The 23,892-nt window shown below is 41.9% G+C and overlaps 1 protein-coding gene across 2 annotated transcripts in view; it reads right to left on the minus strand.

Annotated features, from left to right (window-relative positions):
* Positions 1-23,892, minus strand: part of MICAL2 (microtubule associated monooxygenase, calponin and LIM domain containing 2) — a 157,963-nt gene that overhangs the window by 22,674 nt on the left and 111,397 nt on the right. For both annotated transcript variants that reach the window (XM_075188464.1, XM_075188463.1), the window contains 7 exons: positions 19,874-20,045; positions 18,735-18,892; positions 16,441-16,515; positions 12,902-12,978; positions 10,521-11,628; positions 7,959-8,047; positions 3,103-3,195 (listed from right to left, as the gene is read on the minus strand). In XM_075188464.1, the coding sequence (XP_075044565.1) occupies positions 3,103-3,195; positions 7,959-8,047; positions 10,521-11,628; positions 12,902-12,978; positions 16,441-16,515; positions 18,735-18,892; positions 19,874-20,045 (1,772 nt within the window). The remainder of the gene's footprint in view (positions 1-3,102; positions 3,196-7,958; positions 8,048-10,520; positions 11,629-12,901; positions 12,979-16,440; positions 16,516-18,734; positions 18,893-19,873; positions 20,046-23,892) is intronic.

Genomic DNA, 23,892 nt, shown 5'->3' on the forward strand with positions numbered 1-23,892 from the left:
ACGTGCTGACTGATAGCGGTGATTGAGACGGCATAGTCTACATGTACGTGTGCCCCTAGACCATGTGGTAAGACAGACTATAACAATGTAGTGTGTATGTACAGTACGCATGGAAAACATCTCGAGCTAGTATTTAATGTAAAAAAAAGAAAAAATATGTATTTTTTTTAAACCCATATTTTTTATTAATGATTATACTGTTAAGAGGTGATCATTTATTTTGTAATATATTTTTGTATGTGTTCAGATGTGATCTTGTATTGCACAGATGCTTCTACGTATCCTGCAGTGCGTTCTGTCGCTCTACATACAGCAAGCAACGTTACGGCAAATGGGAACTTATACTGAGATTTGAATATGGTGGGAACAACACTCATGTTTCACAACATTTTTTTTAAAACACACCTTGGGCTAGATTTACTAAACTGCCGGTTTGGAAAAGTGGGGATGTTGCCTATAGCAACCAATCAGATTCGAGCTTACATTTATTTAGTACATTCTACAAAATGACAGCTAGAATCTGATTGGTTGCTATAGGCAACATCTCCATTTTTTCTAACCCGCAGTTTAGTAAATATACCCCCTTGTGTGCAGGTTTATATTCTGCGTTACGCCCCTCTGATCGTCCTTCCTAATAGCCTAATCTGTAAATTCACTGTATCCAGATATCTGTGGCCGATACGTAACATTTATGACATCATTACTTAATGTAAATGGTTCAATGTCCGTGTGAACGTTCCCTATCTGCGTTTATGGTGCCAGCAGTGGGTATTGAGCGTTCCTCTCACACAAACAGACTCACACCCACCTCTGACAAAGGGTCGCTCTGTTTTTTCATACCATTTTTCTCAAGAAATAATAGTTTTCAAACCTGTTCTGATCTCGTGTCAACCACGTTAAGAGGCAGAGACCTTGGAGCACAATGTCAGCCTCACAAGGCCACCTCTGTAAACCTCTTTAATGATCCCATTATACGGCTGCCACACAGCAGAACTCCTGACAAACAACTACATCGATCAGAGTTACATTAAGCGCTAAACTACGCCGGAGATTTTTAGTGTCTGAGATTAATCTCAGGAAAGTTTCTATGTAGGAAACACCTCAGGATTCTATACGATTTCAATCACTTAGGGACATATTTAATAAAGCACGATAGTGCTTTTAACGGATAATTAAGGTCCCACAGTGTCCTCCGCAAATTTATTAAGGGGGCATCGCAGCAGATATCATGGATATCTGCTGCTTTGCACTCCTCTTCGTTTTTGGGAGCAGTCACCATTCAACAGAATGGTGACTGCTCCTGGCCGCAATCTAACAAGTCCCGAAAAAACATTTTTTTCGGGAACTTGTCATGTTAATGTACGCCAGCTGCAGCTGGCGTACATGAGGAAATCTAATGCTGTCAGCTTTGCTCCGGAGAGCAGAGCTGGACAGCGCATGTGTGGAGGGATCACATGATCCCTCCCTGTCACTCACAGCTCTCTCTCTGCAACTATCGTTGCAGAGACAGAGAGGGGATCTGTGTGCGCATGTCCAGTTCTTGGAACTGAACATGCGCAATTGAAGAGTGAAGAGAAGACCCGAAGACAGCGCTTCCGAAGAGGGGGGTAAGTATGATTTTTTTTATCACTGAAACAGCAGTTTTTCGGAACTGCTGTTTCTCTGCACGGCTGTACATAAATGTGAGAAGTAGTTCAATCCTTATCATTGCGATTGAAAACTACTTTTCACTTTATGTGAATAATGATAAATGTGCCCCTAAATCTCCTCGAATGGAAACAAATCCTTTTTTCCTGACTTCACTTCTCTTTCTTTGATGTTTTCGCAAGAAGTAAAATGAATGCTACATCTGTTTTGCCAGCCGGTTGTGGCGATCTCTTTTTATTAATCGCCTGCCCCATTATATGCCATAGAGACCATTAATTGCGGGAGCAAGAGATTTAATCCTACGCTACACACTTAATTATTGAATTCATTTGTCTCATAAAGAGTTCTGTGCTAAAAGGCAAGAATTTCTGTTTTTCATTGGTCGGTGTTTGTACGACGCAGTGGATCCCGCTATACCCTGTACGGACTCCAGTGCACAAGGCACTTCCTGTCTGGGTAACGCCGGGTCAGCAGTAAGGAGGAGGGGCCTCTGTCTACTGTGCTGTCCTAGCTCATGCCAACCTAGTCTGGCACAAGCGTGCAGGAGCGTTCTCAGCAGCAACAGGCACGTGCAAGACGTTGGGGCCACCTTCAGACCCCAGGTATGTACTCTTTTGGGACTAGGTTTCAGATAGGATATTCCATGTAAAACTTCATGTTCAGTTTTGGGTGTAATTATCCTTTAAAGGGGCTCTCTGACCCCAGATCATTACCTTAACTAAAACATCTGCAGTGTGATCACTGGTGTCTGCAAGGAAGGTAACTATCAATCTTGTCATGTATGCCGAAAAATGGACTACACTCCGCAGCTCACGCAACTTCTCTTAGGAAGGGGGAGGGGGCTCTGTCTGTCCAATCACAAGCCGCAGATTACTTCCACGTTCCAGATACGAAACATCTTTTGAAACGGAAGGCTAAACCATGGTGATTTTGGGGCAACACGGTGGCTCAGTGGTTAGCACTTCTGCCTGACAGCGTTGGGGTCATGAGTTTAATTCCTGTTCATGGCCTTATCTGTGTGGAGTTTGTATGTTCTCCCTGTGTTTGCGTGGGTTTCCTCCAGGTGCTCCGGTTTGCTCCCACACTCCAAAAACATACTGGTAGGTTAATTGGCTGCTATCAAAATTGACCCTAATCTGTGTGTGTGTATATTAGGGAACTTAGACTGTAAGCTCCAATGGGGCAGGGACTGATGTGAATGAGTTCTCTGTACAGCGCTGCGGAATCAGTGGCGCTATATAAATAACTGATGATGATGATCTCTCACCTCACTGTTATATAAAGGAGAACACTGACTAAGGAGAGGATTGGAGAATTACTTTCAGATCATGCCAGAGGTATTGTCATATTGGGGGTGAAATACGGTGAAGCATCCCTGGTATTTTTCTATGCTAATATTGGCACTTAAGAAAATTGGAAACACGGAGAACCATAAACATGGAATATCAGCCTCACCTGAGCTCTGTGTAACCTCTTCAGCTCCTCTTGTTTAGTTTTGAGTCTGGCATCTCTCTCCATCTTTCTCCGGTGTTTGGAAGCCCGAGTGTTCTAACAGAATAGAACAAAGTTGAACGATTTCAGTAAGTGCTAGTTACACAGCAATAAAGAACAAGTTGGGTATATAAAATTCTGTATAGAAAGTAAATCCGGCAGATCAATGCAACACACCACAAATGGCTACTAAACTCCGTGGGTATATACACTAAGAACCTTCCAGAATGTAACAGTGATAGGCTATGCTCCTGCAGATAATTTCCTACTGTAACGTGCAGCTGCATCAGGCAGCAGTATAGAACTGAGATTATCAGACATAGACTGGTCATTGTATTAACTGAAACTTAAGCTTATTCTACCACAATACAGGTTGCAGAGTGTCAACATTTTGCTAAATATTCTCAACAATTACACCCTGTTTGCAATAAAATGTCCTTTGAGTTGGCGTTTTCACTATTTTTGCATTGCCCATAATGTAAACTACATAGATGATTTTGACTATTTGAGGACATTTTGCCTTTATCTGTAAAGTCTATTTTCAACACCCTGAAATATTTCAGCACTACTGTCAATTAACCAAAGCAGAAAACAGACAACTTGCCCACAGATTGCACTTCACACAGCATATTTATTCCCTGTTAGTGCTGTGTTCTGAAGCTCTTTTTCTTCAATAAGATACAATTGTGGAGTCTTCAGTCGCCGACTAACCTATAATAATGCATCCGTCACCTACATACAGTGGAGTTCACTAGTGATGTTGCTGGATCATAGTGATTGCCGCTTTCTTAGGAATATTGAATCATCCATCAAAATTGGCCTCTTCTTCAGACCAAGTCACGATGCAAAACCCCCTTTATGGTACTGTGCACCTCAATTGGCGCAGGCGAGTCTAGGTTGCATAGTGGATGACTCCGCACCGGTAGGACCAACTGGGCACATTGGTGAAAAATCCAGACATACTGCTAGGAGGTCTACAGGACTGGTGGGTGCAATTTAGTAATACCAACAGTGACAATGAGAAATGTGATTTTGCTAAGCTGACGCCATCTTGTTGCCTTATAGCCATTTTGTTCTCTTATAGCTTAAAGACAGATTAGATACAGCTAGTTTGTAGGAGTTATTCATTGTTTGCAGGAGACAGTGCCCATGACCATGAGTATAGTAGAAACAGGAGATAAACCAACCCCCCCCCCCCCCTCCCCCCCGGGGAGAATTCCTGTGTGAAAATGGCAGAATGTAGCAACATCTGTGTAAAGGGAGCATGAGTGGTTAAAACCTTTTGGGGCGTAGTTTTCTGTAATACGTGATTTTGTGCTATATAGATATGGACTTGTAACTAATAAAGCAGAGCTAATTGTACACGCAAAACATGCAGAGTATTTAATTATCTCCAGCTGATGAGCTCATAACTGAAACTGACACTTACAGGTAAACAATCTAATTTAGATTCAACAACAATTACACTATATGACAGAATACTAAAGACTATTGGCATCATGACAAGAAATAAACTGTTAAAAAAGTGAAACAAACTCAAATGTTCAGCTTCATGTCCTCTTACACACAACATTAAAAACTGCTTTGATGCTCATTTTCTGTCACGGTTCAAATACAAAGTGCAGCTCAGGAGCCAGGAACGAGGTGAAAACACACAATGTTTATTGCTGGAATTACAACCTGATGGTGTAATACTGAGCATACAGGAAAATACAGGAATAAATACCAGGTAGATGGCTGATGCAGGTAAGTGGTGATATGGAGAGATTCCAGGTAGCAGGTAAGCGGTGATATGGAGAGATTGCAGGCAGCATGAAAACCACAAGCACAGCAAAAAGCAGGAACAACAAAATGTGACAACAATAACCAGCAATGTATGCTGGGAGTAACCGGTATAAATGAGAACACACCCAGGTGCAAATGATAATTGGTGAGCAGGTTAACCCCTAATGCAAACACGAAAGCACAATAGCAGCACTTCTGGTGACTGGAGGTACTGCCACAATAATAACAATAATAAAGTCTAGAAAGATAGGAGCTGCCAGGCAAAGCAGTAAGCACTGCAAGGGGCTTGCAGGCAGATCCTGACATTTTCCTTATATGGTTGATCAGTCCGGGATCACCACAGACATGTGGGACAAGCAGAGAGAACGTCAGCGAACAGCTACAGCCCTTTTGCCAAAACCAGGATAAAACAAAACCTTCGCCGGCTGCCTCCCCTTGTCCAGGAACGATTATAAGTCAGGGTTCAGTGATATATTGCTCTAGACAGGACACAATACATGCACTTCGGCCAGTCCAAAGATGGAGTGACGTCAAAAAAGGTCTTAAAAAAAAATCTTGTTAAATTTGTGTATTGTGCTGACGATCCTCCTATTAGCAGTGGACAAAATGCAATGTATATATACACAGAGGATAAGTACTACTTCTGCCCCATCTAAACTTGGCAATCTTATGGTGTTAAAACCTGTGCTGGTTACTGCCAATACTTACACTGATAGAGTTTAACATTCCATCTGCAACAAAGACCACAACCTAGAACTCTGCACCCCCCCTTAGATCCAATGGTGCCCACACACGTTACAGCCACTAAACGACGAGATGAGCGAGCGTTTGGATGCCAAAGACGGCTGGATGAATTTCAGAGAGTATTTTTTTTATAGGTTCTCAGCTAAAAAAGCAAATTGCAGCCTGTTCTTCCAGGTCAAAGGATGACGCCACACACCTAGTGACGGGGACTTCTTCCATACCCAATCAAATCAGGACCTACAGATTGTCATTTATGCGCATCAGTCGTTTTTTTTTTCTTCAGGCTGCTATTAATGATTTATGATTCTGGACTACCATGACAACCACAGTCACATAGCACACAATGTAGTAAGCAGAGAGGCTTCGGAACACCCCTCTGAGCTCTGTCTGCACTGTGACTTTCTAATTCTTCTCCCACTGCCATCACATGACAAGCTGAGAGCTGTGAGCCTGTGTCTGTGTAGCAGACTTATTGCGGCTGTGTCTGGCAGCCAGTTTAGTTTGCTAATCAGAGAAGGAGATAATGATTTGTAGGAGGATAGCTATGCACTTAACTTGCAATTTAGGGAAAAAAATCTTCTATGTGGGATTGCTGCTTTAATGTACATGAAAAATGTATCTGTAACAATAGTGAGTACATAGCGTAACATCGATCTTTCTGTGCTCCCAACAGGTTAAAAACCAGTGGTGACAAATCCTTAAATGGTGTTAAAAGGATCCTCTGCTTTCTAAAAGTGAAAGATAATGTGCGCTGACTCTGCCCTTGGTTCTGAAGGGGTCAATGAAGGTTGCCAAGTGATAGATTATAATGTGGTTCTGAATACCGTGGCCCATGCTATTTGTGAAATCATCCTTGAAGGTTCACAATAGATGTGGAGAAAATGATTGTGTTCTACATAAACAAAACGCGCGTCTCTTCCCCTCCCTCCGGTCCCTTTTCCGTAACTTTCAGAGCCACTCTGTGCAGGTGAATTAACAGCTCCATTCAGAATCTTCCCTTAGAACCTTCACTGCGTTATCCCTATAACAAAGCTATATTCTTTCAGCATACACTTTGAATTGTGCGTTTTCCAAATAGCTTCTAAAACATGCCAAGGTTAAAAGTAGATTGCAGTCTGAAAATCGTGCACGGATTCTGTAACCCTTTAAATGCCACATTTCTAAAAGTATAACTTCACGTCCAAGGGTTTGCAGATATTGCCGGGAAACAGAAGTTCACGGGTTAATAATCGACGTGCAATAAAAGCATAGGACTTAATGGCTGTACTCGCAGCATCTGTCAATTAGAGGGGTATGTACAATACACGGCTTATCCAGGAGACAAGATCGGTATTGCAGCTGTGTTCATGCTGCAAGAATGGTAGATCCTTAATTTAAAGTTGTTTTCAGGCAAACGTTGATTTAGGCTATTGGATGACGGTGTTTCCTTGGTGTCTATATTATTATTAATTTACTGCCGCATGGCAGCTCCCGTTTGTGGTATAAATATGCAAATATGAAGAATAATGCTCTTCCTTGTGCAGAACAATGTGGTCCTCAATATTAAATAGAAAAATAAATGCAAATAATCCCTGAGGGTGTGGCTATGCAGGCCTGGACGGCCAATGGCTCTACAGGTGTTGTGAGACTACAAGCCCCAGCATGCTTTACTATTAGATAGCTGTCAGGGCATGCTGGGACTTGTAGTTTCACAACACCTGGAGAGCCGAGGTTTGGTCTAGTGCTTCTGACAAGCACATGCAGTGGCGATGTTCATCATTACGGTCAAACGATGATCATCTGCATGTTTCTAACCCAAAATTCCTTGGTTGCTTGCAATAGTTAGGGCAGCACGGTGGCTAAGTGGTTAGCACTTCTGCCTCACAGCACTGGGGTCATGAGTTCAATTCCTGACCATGGCCTTATCTGTGTGGAGTTTGTATGTTCTCCCCATTTTTGCGTGGGTTTCCTCTGGGTGCTCTGGTTTCCTCCCACACTCCAAAAACATACTAGTAGGTTAATTGGCTGCTATCAAAATTGACAATAGTCTGTCTGTGTGTATGTTAGGGAATTTAGACTGTAAGCCCCAATGGGACAGGGACTGATGTGAGTGAGTTCTCTGTACAGCGCTGCGGAATTAGTGGCGCTATATAAATAAATGATGATGATAGTTGTCCAACAGCTACAAATGTGCACATAAAATTGGCGTGATAGATGAAAGCTGCCACCCAGTCATTATATAATATAAATAGTATAATAAGCAATATTTAAACTTATCGGGTAAAGACAAGAATTGAAATACAATCAATTACCTTATACGATGAAGAACGTTTAGAGACGAAATCATCATCGGAAGAGCTGGAGTAATTCTCAGACTTGGTCGCTCTGACGTCTGTCATTTCTGTAACGTAAAACATAATAAATGAGCACGTTGTATTTACAACAACTTTTTTACGTCTGGCTAATGTCCACGTCCTCGGCCTTTTCTTTATCCTGACAGCTCCCATTTTTTCTCTTTCGCAACATTGCCGATAATGTGCTGGATGTATTACAGGACACTTTATGAATGATCTTCTGTTAATGTTAATTAAAAAAATGGATGTTTCATGTTTGACATTTTTTTTTTTATAAATGATTGTGTAACGCTCGCCCGGTAATTCAATGCACACACACGCGAAAGAAAAGTAATGGTCTGTGCCAGCTCTTAAACTAATTACCCTCCTGTGTCCCCCGCGTCTGGCACCCATGTTCCTACATGACATCTGCTCAGTGTACAGCGGCGTCACATTGTCTCTCAGTGTTTAAGACACAAAGTGTTACAGCGGCGAATGGGCGCGGAGATCGCGGTTCTGTTGCCATAAATATTTCATTCATTTATCCAAACACAAACAAATTCCACAATTTGTGTCTCAAAAGTGTTATCCATCGATTAAATTATCAGAGCAAAAATGAGAACGAGCAATGAAGTAGCGGAGGGGCTCATTAAATGACGTTATCTGCCACGCAGAATGGAGTAGATAAATTGGTGACTACAATGGTATATAGATCACAATAAGTTTCTGTTTCATAGTTGTCATCGGCTCTTGTATCTTTTGCATATTCAAATAAACGTTTCTTAAAGGGATACAGAAAGGAAGGAGGGGGGAGAGCAGAGGCTTCCACAAAACAGAAGTGCGTGCGGCAGGAGAAAATGGCAAAGGCGCATTGTGAAAAAGTGTAAACGTCACATCAAACAACAACCTCCTAAAATTTTGGAACCACCGTTTTTAGGAAACAAAACTTTGTAGTTTTTGGCCATAAATACTGCTCAGTTAATACAGCAAGAAAAGTCCCTAAAGCTACATGCTTTATCTCGTTTCAATAATCTAGCTCTGAAAATCTAAATCCTTAGTTGTAGTTCTTTATGAACTACAAGTGTCAGCATGACCTGCCTGCAGAGCCAGAACCCAGTGTGGGAACTCAGTCTGTTCAATGCAATGGTGCAATGCAGGGATGGCTGGTACTTATAGTTCCTCTACCTGTGGAGAGCCAGAGGTTGGCTGTCGACGCGTTTACGTGGAAAGTAAATACGCAGTGTTTCTGCCAGTTGGTAATAAAGATATTTAACTGTTTAACATATTCAGTTACCATAGGAGCACTTACAAAACACTTTGTGTCTCTTACCACGGGAACAATATTCTACAACCGCGCTGCTTTTTTGCTCGCTGGAGTAAATGATAAACACCAAACAGAAGGTCTAGAGGGGAAGGCCGGTGCATATTGCTTTTAAAAGCACTTAGTGTAGCGATTGGAATCTATTTCTGGTTGATGAAACAAACCGCTAATTACCGAGGACCAGTAGACGTAATCAGCTCACAAACATCGTGGGATGTGGCAGTCACTGCATCGTCAGGGCAAAACCAATAGGAGATAGAGGGCAGAAACGGGGCACGTGCCAGGTGAGCGGGTTTAACAGGCCAAGCCGCCAAGGTCACAAATTATAGTATGTCTTTAAAGGGACGCTATGCTGAAAATACAACGTCGATTCAATATGAAAACGCATCTTTACAAACTATAAATATAAATTATGGAGATAAAATACCGCAACGCATCCACTGTGGCATGAACGCACCTACTGCCCTCTGCATATATACAAGGGATCACCCGCTTGCTGATTTCCGGAAGCGTCTCTGTGATGGGGCAAAACGAGTCGAGAATTCAAACGCCTAAACAATCCCTTTATTTGTTGGCTCATACTTCCAAGACGTCCATTTCCCTCCTGTCATTATAATTCAGTCATTTTCTAACGTGAGGTCATTAAAAAGGTTTCAGAAATGCTAAAAAATATCCATATTAACGTGATCACTTCCCTATTCGTGGCTGTTGCGCCCTCCCCCGTTTCCTTTCACTTCTCATGTAAAATGTGTGCCTACAGTACACACCTCATGGATGAAGCTAAATTCTACACCCCCCACCCCATTACCTCCCCTGAGGATGCAATTGGCAGAGTGAACCGCGGCAAAGTGTTATGCCAGTATTACGCCTCTTCAACCCACCAACGTAGTCAAGCTTCAAATCACCAGCGCCAATAGCGACGCCTGGAAATATAGTCACATAAGCAGGTGGAAGCGATGACAATGACGGAGCAAGAAGCGTTTCCATAATAACGTTGCTCTACAAACTGGGACCTCCTCCTTCATGGGAGAGGGTCCACCACAATTCAGGTAAGGGGGTTGGAAATTAATATTGTACAATTATATTTACTACTGTGGCATTAACCATTAAACGAGCAGACAAAAAGGGGCATAAAAGTCAGTGTCCCATGGCAAAATTGTGATGGGACCCTCTATGCACCATCATAAAATTATCAAAACACTTTGTACCTATTTTCTTACCTGGTTGGGCCACAAACGGCAGATTCGGAGCTCCTAAGGAACTCGTCTGAGGCCTCTCGTCCAATTCTTTCTCATTGGGTTTCCTCCTGAAGTTCCAGGGAACGTACCACGTGTCATTTGGGGGCGCATTCGATGGGTTCTCGGGGGGTTTGCTTGTAAGCCGCAGTGAGGAAAAGATAGAACTTTTTCTGGTCCTGAAAGGTAGTTCAGAATTCGCACTACTGTGACAATTCTCTCTAATGGTGAACTTTTCTAACATTTTAGGCATGTCTTCTACTTTCGAAGAATCCTGCTTGAATTTTTGGGAAGCTAACAGTCCAGCATTCCAGGGCGCCCCGTCATTGGAGGCCTTGAAATCGCTGCGGGTTGAGGGCAAATTGTTGTGCAAGAAATTCATTTCCGTGTCAGTGGGGTGGGTCTGACTTCCCGAACTACTACGGCTCCTTCTGAAAAATGTACCTGAAAAATTAAAATAGCTAGTGGACGCAGATGGTTTGGTGTTTGCTGCCAAAACTTGTCTTGGGCTTTCCGAAGTAGAACTCACAGATCGAGTAAACGAGCGTTTTATTGCGTTGGACAAGATGGCGAATGTGGATTTAGTTTTGCTCTCTGTTTCTCCTCCGGGATCTTTGGTGACATGAGAAGAGGATTGCTCTTGAAGATCTCTGGTTGGTGGTCGTGGTTTTGCAGAGCTCCAATCAAGAAGTTTGGATTTTTCCTCGTCAGAAAGAACCAGCTTCTTAAGCGTTGCGCTTTGAGGTTTGTTTTGGTCCTGTTGTGGCAAATCTCTCTTAGTCCTTTCATCTCTTCTCTCCTCTTTCTCAAAAACATCACTGTGGTCACTGAGATACTCCGAGAGAGGATCGTGTGAACTGCCCACATCTCTACCAAGTTCATCTTTCCGGTAGGTATAATGATAGTATGACTTTGGCTTTGGAGTGTTCGATGACCTATATTCCCCCGGTTTTGGGTCTGTGCCGTTGCCCAGGAGAGCCTTGTGATGAGGAACATATGAAGGTATCACTGGATATTCCTCCTCCAAAACCGTCTCATTCTTGGGTGGAAGATGAGTGTCGTGGAAATGTTCCGAAGAATTTTTGTTGAACACCTGTACGACATAAACAAACTTTTATTTAAGAACATAGAATGGGGATCTGACGTTACAGTTACATTTGGCGATTCAGCCATTTCAGATTTAGAAAAACTGAAATAAAGGTAATTTGTGAATGTGCAAAAACGTGCCCCTGCAGTACATTTCTATTTGTGCAAATCTGAGTATTTATCTGTCTTATGAGTACACAGATGTACGTCCACAATCCATCTTCTGGAACTGAACGACTTTGTGTTCTTGTTCTACTTCTTTTCTTAAACTCTGCTCGTTACAAACCTAATTTTTATCTTAAATCATGAGAGTGATGGGATATCGGGAGAGTGATGGGATATCGGGAGAGTGAGGGGATATCGGGAGAGTGAGGGGATATCGGGAGAGTGAGGGGATATCGGGAGAGTGAGGAGATATCGGGAGAGTGAGGGGATATTGGGAGCACTCGGGACTGTATAAAATACAATGAAATACAGAGGTGTGTTTTTCTTTTTAACATAAATCACTGTGGAATGCTAGAAGAAGAAGCTCTGTCATTTCCATTTCCATGGTTTCTTTCTTCAGGCTGCTATTAATGATTTACAGTAGTTCTGCACAGTGTCATGTGACTACCAAGGCAACCACAGTCACATGGCACATGAGGCAATGAGCAAAGAGTCTTTGTACCACCCCTCAGACTGCACTGTAAAATCCCCCCCCCCCTCTGCCGTCACATGACATGCTGGGAGCCCGTGTGTGTGACTGGCAGCCATTCTTATCTACCCTCAAGAGGGATTTTGAAAAGGAGATAATGATTTGTAGGAGGGCAGGTAAGAAAAATGATGCATGCTTAAAAATGTACTTCGCTTGCTGTTTAAAGACTGCCTGGGCTGCTGTAAGGGGAGAAAGAGCATCCGTGGCCACTAAGGAACTAGGGATTATCCCTTGAATCTCATTTAAATGTCACAGCCCACAAGGCAATGTCATTGTAGCATGTACGCGCAATTCAAGGGACAAATATTAGCCCAGACGATATTTATCTAGCCATGCCCAAAGCACCTGGCTCCTCCAATCAGAAATGACTACATATTTCCCCCTCCACAGACACCATCTCAAGACCCTGATCCACCTGCTCCTTGTACAGATTAGCGCAGTTACGTACGATGAGGCAACGAGAATGTTAAAGTTCCCATACGCTGCGGAGGGTCGGGGGGGTGTGGGGCGGGTTATGCAGGTTTCGGGATCATCCTCCCATTGGCTGCTGTACACAGATGTCTGACCCTGTATGATTATAAATTACCTCATCATCCGGAGAGCCCGGGGGCAAATTCTCTCTTGAAATATGAGACGATCTTTTACCAATGATCAGAGGCAGAGCTGTAAATTAAATACATAAATATATTACATGATTCTGTTACATAGAGACCTTTATAGTGGTATATACTGACAGTAGGGTTATAGTCCGGCGTGTGTGTATGTGTCTGTGTGTGTGTGTCTATGTGTGTGTGTATCTGTGTGTGTATATCTGTGTATCTATGTATGTGTATATATGTGTGTGTGTCTATGTGTGTGTGTATCTGTGTGTGTATATATCTGTGTATCTATGTATGTGTATATATGTGTGTGTGTCTATGTGTCTATGTATCTGTGTGTGTATATCTGTGTATCTATGTATGTGTATATATGTGTGTGTATCTATGTGTGTGTGTGCCTGTGTGTGTATATCTGTGTATCTATGTATGTGTATATATGTGTATGTCTCTATGTCTGTATGTGTGTGAGAGAGACAAAATGCAAAGTTTCATAAATAACAAAGCAACTTAACCCAATATTATAAAAAGAAATTCTACAACAAGGACACAGATCACAGACTACATCCGCTCCACTGGGATAACATTATCCCAATAACATAATAATGTTTATATGTAACAGTTTTTAGAACTTTATTTTTATACAATTTTGACACAACACAACACACTGACCTTTCTTCAGCCTTCCCTGGTGTTCTAGAACAATATACAGTAACAATATTAGCAACATTGACAGTGTGGTGGCTCAGTGGAGGGCACTTCTGCCTCACAGCACTGGGGTCATGAGTTCAATCCCTGACCATGGCCATATCTGTGTGGAGTTTGTATGTTCTCCCTGTGTTTGCGTGGGTTTCCTCTGGGTGCTCCGGTTTCCTCCCACACTCCAAAAACATACTGGTAGGTTAATTGGATGCTATTAAATTGCCCTTAGTCTCTGTCTTTGTCTGAGTGTATGTTAGGGGATTTAGACTGTAAGCCAATGGGGCAGGGACTGATGTGAGTGAGTTCTCTGCACTATGAACGCTCTGTTATGTCCCTATATATATATATATATATATATATATATATATATATATATATATATATATATATAATTTTAAATTTATTCTCACAAGAGAGTTCTTGTACGTCACTGAGTATCAGATCTGAGGTCCTAGTGGTGCATGAAACGTCTCCCTCGGGGGTACTGTAAAGATTCGGGGAAAAATTACTGGGAGATGCAGCACATAAACTCCCATGAACACATTAGCGGCTCCTGCACATGTGACCTTTTTTATTTCTGGGTGAGGGAAAATTATTCCATGCAGCATTTTTCAAATTCTTTTATCAGCGATCGCTCACAGCGACATTCTGTTCTGATGTCATTATCTGGAAGGGGCAGAGCGCCCTCTAGTGGTGTGAAATGCACACTGCACACACAGCAGTGACTGAAATCTTCAGAGATCTTCTTAGTAGCAGGACCAGCATAATGTGTGATTTGTGCAATTTCAAGGCTTGTATTACGATTCACACCCACCTTCACCCAGTATAATAGATTGCATTACATGAAAAGTGCACGGAAAATCTGTTAACACACATCACTAAAGCGTGTAATAAGTTCATCTATTTTACCAATTACTCCAGCGCATAAAACAACACCCCCTAAAATCCTGATAAAATAACCACCCACATGCACACTAGGGCTGATTAACTGATCCCAATGGGGCCCCCTTCATCGGCCAGCGAATCACAAGCAGCCAGCGTGTAAAACACTCCTGTGATTGGCTGTCCCGGTGAATGGAGCAGTGGACAGTGGATGGGCCATTTATTTAAAATATTTAATAATCTGATGAATAAGAGTTTTGGGGAGCCTTTTAATAAATAAATAACATACTTTTTTTGGTATAATGGATCATGCTGATATATAATTTATATGTATAACGTGGAACTAATGTTTCTGGTAGAATGTGTTCCTGGTACCTCACATAGTGACATTCTGCCCCTAATTTTCTGGGGGAAAATACAGACTATATATATATATCGTACAGCACCACTTCCAGTCCGTATTTAGTCTTATTCTATATGTATACACCACAGCACAGTACAACTTCTCCTGCTCTGTGTGCTGGATGTAATTCTCATTATCTGTTCTTGCTCTATGTGCATGGACATTTGCATAGTGCTACTTCCCTTCTCAGTATCTGTTCTTGCTCTATGTGCATCGACATTTGCATAGTGCTACTTCCCTTCTCTGTAAGCTGGATGTGATTTTCAGTATCTGTTCTTGTTCTGTGTGTCTGGACATTTGCATAGTGCTACTTCCCTTCTCTGTAAACTGGATGTAGTTCTCAGTATCTGTTCTTACTATGTGTGCATGGACATTTGCTTAGTACTACTTCCCTTTCTCTGTAAACTGGATGTAATTCTCAGTATCTGGTTTTGTTCTGTGTGTCTGGACATTTGCATAGTACTACTTCCCTTCTCTGTAAGTCTGATGTAATTCCCAGTATCTGTTCTTATTATGTGTGTATGGACATTTGCATAGTGCTACTTCCCTTCTCTGTAAACTGGGGGAGGGGCCATTATTGGGATGCAGTTTTCAAACACAATTCTCATTAATTGTTAATCTTCAGTTTGCTTAAAATCACATCCAATCCGTGTTGGTTTGAAAATATAACTGTTCACCTGTAAATCTTCGTACAGGCCTCATACTACATACACATATGATTACCAATCACGCCAATGTGAGCCACATCTAGAAAATGTTTTCCGTGTGGTTCGGTAAACTTGTCGCCTGTTAAGGATCCCAGGTCACAATGCCGCCATTACTGTCTGCGGATAATGCGCCATTATCTGTCTGTCTAAGAGCACTATCCCCACCAAGAAGCACTGCGGTGACTGCTCACCGCTAGGCCGAGAGATAGGAAGATGTGTTGTAATAGATGGTGAAAGGGACAAATCTTACAGGGAATCTGGCTGATGTCTGTAACAGACCGAGGACTTTATATAATGATTTATATTCCAACAGGACAACGATCCAAAGCAGAAAGGAAACCACAGCAGACTGGTCAGAACATTCAGACCACAATATATCCTACGACAGATCTCATATTGTGGCTTTACAGCGTTGTCAGCCGCTTGCTACAATTACAATTATTTGAGAGTTGTGATAAACGTTTTATTCCTGGTCCCTGTACTCTGCCAGGTTACAAGCAGCTGCTAACAGCATACAATAGCTGATGACAAGAAACAAGATCTCACCATCAGGTAATGTACATAGAACGTAGAATGTCCCGAGTTCCACTATGATCCAGGAGACTTATTTAGGGACGTTTTACGTACACTGTTATTGATGAAGGATTCCCTGAGATATTTTATTATATACAGTAAATATAATACTGGGGCATTTGCTGGGTGATCTCCGATGGATCGCTACAGTTATTGGTGAAGTTATAGTATTATAATTTTTGGTAAGAAATTATCAGTGAAACGTGACAGATAAGACTGAGACCAACAGTGTGATGGTCACACACAAACTGCGTGTCCTTACTTGACTGAATCTTCCTCCTCCATCTCTGGGATTTGCTCGATGTGACTGACGGGAGGTTGGTTGTACGAACGAGAGCTGAAATGGACCAGAGAGAGAGAGAGAAGAGAGAGAGAGGAGAGAGGAGAGAGGAGAGAGGAGAGAGGAGAGAGGAGAGAGGAGAGAGGAGAGAGGAGAGTCATATTATTAGGTAAAACAATGAGATTTTTAGATATAACTGCAGAGATTCTTCAGAGGCAAAACAACAGATAGTGACAGCGATTTAAACATATCCATTCACTATAGGAATCAGTGACATCACTGAGAGTGCAGCCTATCCAGTCACTAGGAACCAGTGACATCACAGAGTGCAGCCAATCCAGTCACTAGGAACCAGTGACATCACTGAGAGTGCAGCCAATCCAGTCACTAGGAACCAGTGACATCACTGAGAGTGCAGCCAATCCAGTCACTAGGAACCAGTGACATCACTGAGAGTGCAGCCAATCCAGTCACTAGGAACCAGTGACATCACTGAGAGTGCAGCCTATCCAGTCACTAGGAACCAGTGACATCACTGAGAATGCAGCCTATCCAGTCACTAGGAACCAGTGACCTCACTGAGAATGCAGCCTATCCAGTCACTAGGAACCAGTGACATCACTGAGAATGCAGTCTATCCAGTTACTAGGAACCAGTGACATCACTGAGAGTGCAGCCTATCCAGTCACTAGGAACCAGTGACATCACTGAGGCAGGAGGCACAAAGTGTTTAAGATCTCCAATCAAAACTTGGAGAAACTGATCTATAATTTACTGACTGGCTTTTTCTAAATGGATAACTCCGCCTTTTAAAAATTGTTTATAAAAATGAATCTCCCGTCGCCCACACCCATCAGTAGTTATCACACTGGAACTGAAGTGGCGCAATGATGACGCAGAAGGAGGTGCAGCGCTTGCTGCGCACTGCTCCGGAGATCCCAGGTTACTGAAGGTGGGAGATTCATTTTTACAAACATCTAATGATTTGCACAGAACTATATTTATTTGTTGTCTTTAATTTCTGATTTTCCACCTTTTCTGCATTTTTCTCCACTTAGATAAATCACAAATAAATAAATATAAACTGGCTGCTTAAAAAAGCAAAAAGAAGCGTATTTACGGCACATTACACACCTGGGGTATATTTACTAAGCTGCGGGTTTGAAAAAGTGGAGATGTTACCTATAGCAACCAATCAGATTCTAGCTGTCATTTTGTAGAATGTACTAAATAAATGATAACTAGAATCTGATTGGTTGCTATAGGCAACATCTCCACATTTTCAAACCCGCAGTTTAGTAAATCTAGCTCTTTGTGTTTTCAGCTCCAGGCCCCGAGACTGATAGGTGCGATGTTGATTCAGAACCTGCCAAAATCCATCCATACTGCAGGGAGATGTGTTGTTGTTTTACTGCAAAACAACCAGCAGAGGGCGCCACTGACAAGGGAAACAGAGTCAGCAACTGGTCTGAATATGGATTAAGTCTTCTGACGGGAAGTGAAACTAAATAATACATTTAGGGGACTCGGGCTTGTACAGCAAACCTGAATCCTAAATAATGCAAAATGACCCTGATATCACTGCTAAGAAACTAAATATTTTCATTGTATTGTGTATTAACAGTAGTTTTACAATTACAAAAGTTGCTATATGTATGTAATTATACTGCAAGTTGTAATTATGTCCTGTCCATTGTTCCTGGGGCATTATGGCTGTCATTTTGCGTTAAACGCTTAAAAAAAAAAAAAAAAAGTGCAAATTTACCCCTGAACAACCTAAGTTGCGATGCAAATGGTGCAAATGCATTTATCTGTTCGCATGTAACACACATATACTGTCTGCTATCCAAATGCAACATGGAAAATTTGCTCCTTTTATTTGTTTCAAGGCCCAATATTGCTATTTTATATCTAATGATATTTTATGATTGATGTATTAAACTGTTTAACATATCATAATGTATATATCGTGTTTTGTTGGTGTTTATTTTCCTTACTAGATTGTGTGATTTTTAAGCTTCGTTACTGATTCTGGATTAGAACTTTTAACTCACTCGCTCTTCATATATTTGTATTTTAAGCCGATTGGCTTTGGTCTGGCAGCGAATATTCACATCGGTAGATCTTATGATCTTCTTGTATCTCATTTTACAGCTTAGCAAATCTGATCCTGCAGGTAAGGACGTCCTTCTCTATTACATACCGAAAGTAACATGTCAGAATTCAGCATCACTCAAACAGGGATATCCGGAAATGCTGCGTTAATCACCACTCACCATCTGCAGCTTTAGATGTATTACTCAGGTCCCCGCGGACGTCTCTCTGGTTCACGGATGAACCGGTGACGACGGATTGTCTCTCCTTCCTCCGTGAGGACAGCCTCCTGCGACTCACCCTCCCGTGGTTCTCCTCCGCACCATGCTCCATGTCTGAGCTGAAATATCACACGCAGAGTTATTACAGGAGACGTCTCTGGCAGATTACAGTGCACTTAGTGTCAACGCGCCATTTAGTGGGGGCAGGACCAATATTAATGAGAATTAAGTACTTATCAAGTAACTAGGACACAGGGACTCAAATTTGTTGCCAAAATTGCGAAGTGTTTGATGGCGCCGATTTAGGGGACTCAATTGATGGCGATGTAATGCCAGCGATCCCCTCGATATCTGACTGCGCACATTGGTGGCCAATACGGTACAGAAATCTCAGCCCAATTTCCCTTATATCGTTATGGGCCGTGAGGGCTAATGAGCGGAGATTTTAAGTAAAAACTCTGACGCGATGTGTCTCCGCAGACTGGCAAAATTAACCCTTGTCTGTGTGTGTTAGGGAATTTAGACTGTAAGCTCCAATGGGGCAGGGACTGATGTGAGCGAGTTCTCTGTACAGCGCTGCGGAATTGTGGCGCTATATAAATAAATGATGATGATGATACTCCATATTTATGGCAGCATAGTGGCTCAGTAGTTAGCACTACTGCCTCACAGCACTGGGGTCATAAGTTCAATACCCGACCATGGTCTTATCTGTGAGGAGTTTGTATGTTCTCCCTGTGTTTGCGTAGGTTTCCTCCCACACTCCAAAAACATACTGGTAGGTTAATTGGCTGCTAACAAATTGGTGTGTGTGTGTGTGTGTGTGTGTGTGTGTGTGTGTGTGTGTGTGTGTGTGTGTTAGGGAATTTAGACTGTAAGCCCCAATGGGGCAGGGACTGATGTGAGTGAGTTCTCTGTACAGCGCTGCGGAATTAGTGGCGCTATATAAATAAATGATGATGATGATGATGTTTGAGATGAAAAACAGATGTGCAGAGTTATTACAGTATTTGCTGTTTTGCTGTCTACAGAAAAGAAACCCTCATTTTAAACTGATTTAACCACCTTGAAATCTTATATATTTCCCTTCAGGACGTCACCTGCTCTCGTCGCTCAGCACCATAACGCGGACGGCCAGAAGGTTGTTCTCCGCCACCTCTTCCTCTGGGCCAATTTTAACAGATTTCCACTCCGTGGACACGGACGAATTTCTCCGTTTGAAAACGCTGAAGATGGAATCACTTCTGGATTTCTTAGGTGAAGTTGGTTCATCTGCAGATCCACCCGGAAAATGCCAAGAAAGATAAAAACAAAATGACAACAGATTGTTCAATCGGATCACAATTGATTGTTCACAACGCAAATGGTGTCTATGGTGAAAGAAGTGATTTTGAGCCTTGTACACAGATATTTTCAGTCTATTGAAAGAATTTTGACAGAACAAACATAAAGTAAACGAACGGACCAGTACACACACCTTCCGCCATGCGCTCGCTTCTCTGTAATTACATTGTTGTCTGCAGCATTCAGAAGCTTTAACGCTCGGTAATATACAACGGAGTTCTATGGGAACATTCACCGTGTACATTGTACACTTTGCTGAAGGGAAGCTTTGAAACACGTTAATCAACATGATTGAAATGCTCTGTTAAAGTGAGGACTAAGTACAACGGTTCGTCTATACTTTTAAATTGTTTTTCGATGTCCTTGTGTACGAGGCCTTAAAACAAGTTATGTTTCTTTTGACTTCTTCTGTTCAGCAAAAGTGGGATATTACCACATCTGAGGTATGATTTCTTCAAAGGTGTTTTTTGTTCCATAATAATTTGACCATGAGGTGGCGCTGTTTATTCTATATATCAAACCCTATTCTGCACTGATGAGTCCTAACACAACCCATACATGGTGTCTGCAGAAAGATTTTCCCTGATCATTGTATCACTATGTCTGCACACTGAACTGGGGCCAACAATGTAACACATTTTCAATGTAAAATAAATGATACCATAAAGTTTACTGATCATTTAATATATATATATATATATATTCCCTGCATTTACGAGACAGCACAAACACCGGGCCTGTGATACTGTGTATAGGGTTTATATTCATGGCATAAATTGAAAGCTAAACAATACTACAACGCAATACACCAAACTTGCGCAGTGGTGAAGTTACTGTATCTCAGATGCAGATCCAGAGAGCGCCACCTGCTGGATGGAAAACCTCACAGCAGCCCCTATATCATTGTATAGTTTTGTGTCTGACTACAATAAATGACAAATAACAGAAACGATGACTGATTCACATTCTGAAATCATAATTTGTATTTCCACTGACTGGGATCTTAGAATAACGTATTGTGGACAGAATGTGTTATAATGTAAAACACACGAAACGGATAGTTTTATCGTCATCGTCACCCACTTATGCGGTTAGTGAATGCCATTATTAAGAATACACCAGAGGGACGAGAGCGATTTTTAAATAGTGGGGGCTGCATTTCTGGTTGGGCTGGGAATGCTGGATTATATTTAAGGCTCATGATGTCCTCGGTATTATGAGTAAAGACCAATTAGCAAAATAAATAAATGAAACAGAAAAAGTAAATAAAATTAGTATACGTCTGTTGTGTACAACTATGCCGCCCCCCAATACTGTGCTGCCTTAGACATGCTCCTAGTTGGCCTGTTTGGGGGGGTGCAGCCATAAGAAGACTTTGTACTTCCCCTTTAAGTGATAAATTAGGTCAGACATAATACATAGAACATTATCTCTTCTCCTGTGTCAGGATGAGTCTCAGTAATATAATATTTTAATAAGACCTTGTTAAGTCATCAACGCAAGAAAAGAAATACGGAATTCCGAGCCTGGGCGTCCTCCCAGATCCTAGAGAGATTCGGCTATTCCTGTCCGGTGATAATCCCACCGTGTGCTGAGGTTTCTGGGGTTGGTTCTCATGTTCCGAGCTTTGTCCACTTCCTGACAAGGATGTAGGTTTGAGAGATGGGGAAGTGCAAGAAAATACAAACTGGGGCAACACTAAGGGGGCAACTGAATGAAAACTTATATATGAAACATATTCTTAATAAATGGGACTTTTAGGGGGGTCACATGTTATTCCAATTTCCAGGAAAACTGCTGGTTGGCGGTTACGCAGTATCCACACACTACAGCACGGTGGCTTAGTGGCTAGCACTTCTGCCTCACAGCGCTGGGGTCATGAGTTCAATTCCCGGCCATGGCCTTATCTGTGTGGAGTTTGTATATTCTCCCTGTGTTTGGGTGGGTTTCCTCCGGGTGCTCCGGTTTCCTCCCACACTCCAAAAACATACTGGTAGGTTAATTGGCTGCAAGCAAAATTTACCCTAGTCTCTCACTGTCTGTTTGTGTATGTTAGGGAATTTAGACTGTAAGCTCCGATGGGGCAGGGACTGATGTAAATGAGTTCTCTGTACAGCGCTGCGGAATCAGTGGCGCTATATAAATAAATGATGATGATGATGATGATGATACAGCTAAATATATAGGTCAATATCCCCAGCAATGTCTGACTGCCGGCCATATCCCCAAAAATATTCTCTATTGTATTTGAAAAAATTCCCTTTCAAAACAACTTACTTTATACAACAAACAGGACACGCACTGGAAAATGACATCCAGCCTATAGGATAAGAGATATTTTACTGTACAGTGTATGGTCTTTTTCCGTCAACTTTGGGGACCACGGTTTCGGTTTAGATATAATAATGTATTTCCATCAAGTTATTAGTTCACTGTTGGCTATAAGTGATCTATGATGATCGAATGAAGATAAATGTTAGGAGTTTGGGAGCTGTCACCTAGCTAAAGTGCACATTAAACAGACAACACGTAGCTAAACATGTTACATGCACTGCGTGTGACACCTGTATAGTCCTTTCTGTAGTTCGGGCATCTCGCGGGTATAAATATTCCAGTCACCAGATTAAATGTAAGGATTTTGGAGAAACTGTGCCAGACAGAGAGAGTATAGCTCTTAAAGAGCGCACTTGATTGCAAGATCTCGTCCGGTAAAACAAGATTTGCTATCTACACCGTACATAAAGCACTTAGATCAGTGGTCAGGGAACAGGGGTAAATTACCCCAAATGGGGTAAAAATGAAATTCCTGGGGGTAATGTTGCCGATTCACATGCTGTCAGTTGGATTGTAGACCCCTTTATATGTGAAATTGCTGTTGTACCAGAAGAGTCTCAGGGGTTGGCAGAGGCACTTCTTGAGCTTCGATGTAATAATGAAGCACGTATTGCATTTGAAAACAAAGCAGATCTGTCATATTTTTGGATGTCAGCAGCTGTAAAGGCATCAAAATTGCACATGAGGAGACAGTCAAAAAGTTGCTGCCTTTTGCAACAACCTACCTTTGCGAACAAGGATTTTCCACTCTAACGAACATAAAAACAAAGCAGAGAAATCGATTGGACGCTGAAGACTGTATCCAAATTGCTCTGACATCAAAATGCCCCAATATTGACGTTCCCGTATCAAAAATGAAGTAACATCATTTCTCCAAAAACCTGAAGTTTTGAAGTTGAAGCTTTCAATAAAATTTTGAATTCTAATAATTAATAATATAGGATTTCCTTCCTTTCAAATCAAGGGAGTAACGTCGGCATATCTAAATATATTTGGGGGTAAAAGGTAAAAAAGTTCCCTGACCCCTGACTTAGATGAACGTCAGAAGACAGATCCTCTCTACTAAGAGCTTAGAGTTCGGAGAATTCTCCCCATGCTCCTGTGACACCTCCTGCGATATCACCAGACTAAAGGAAGTCTACCAGCTTTCAGCACATTGGCTCTGAATGATAACATGAGATTAGTTTTCCCAGGATCTTCAGCCCACAGGACAGCCTTCACCAACGTCTAATTTAATAAGCTGCCGAAGGCATTTCAGCAGTGACGGAGGGGCACAGTTTTATAGTGGATATTCTCAAGAATGGTAAGCGAGTTAACATTGCAATTATGCATTTCCTTAGGCTATATTATTACTATCCGGATTTTAAAGCTGGGCGACAAATCCACTTTAAGAACTTGTACAAAATAACTAATAATAATCTGTAATTAGTTCACTAGTTGA

Source organism: Mixophyes fleayi, chromosome 10 (assembly GCF_038048845.1).
Source record: "Mixophyes fleayi isolate aMixFle1 chromosome 10, aMixFle1.hap1, whole genome shotgun sequence".
Lineage (NCBI taxonomy): Eukaryota > Metazoa > Chordata > Amphibia > Anura > Limnodynastidae > Mixophyes > Mixophyes fleayi.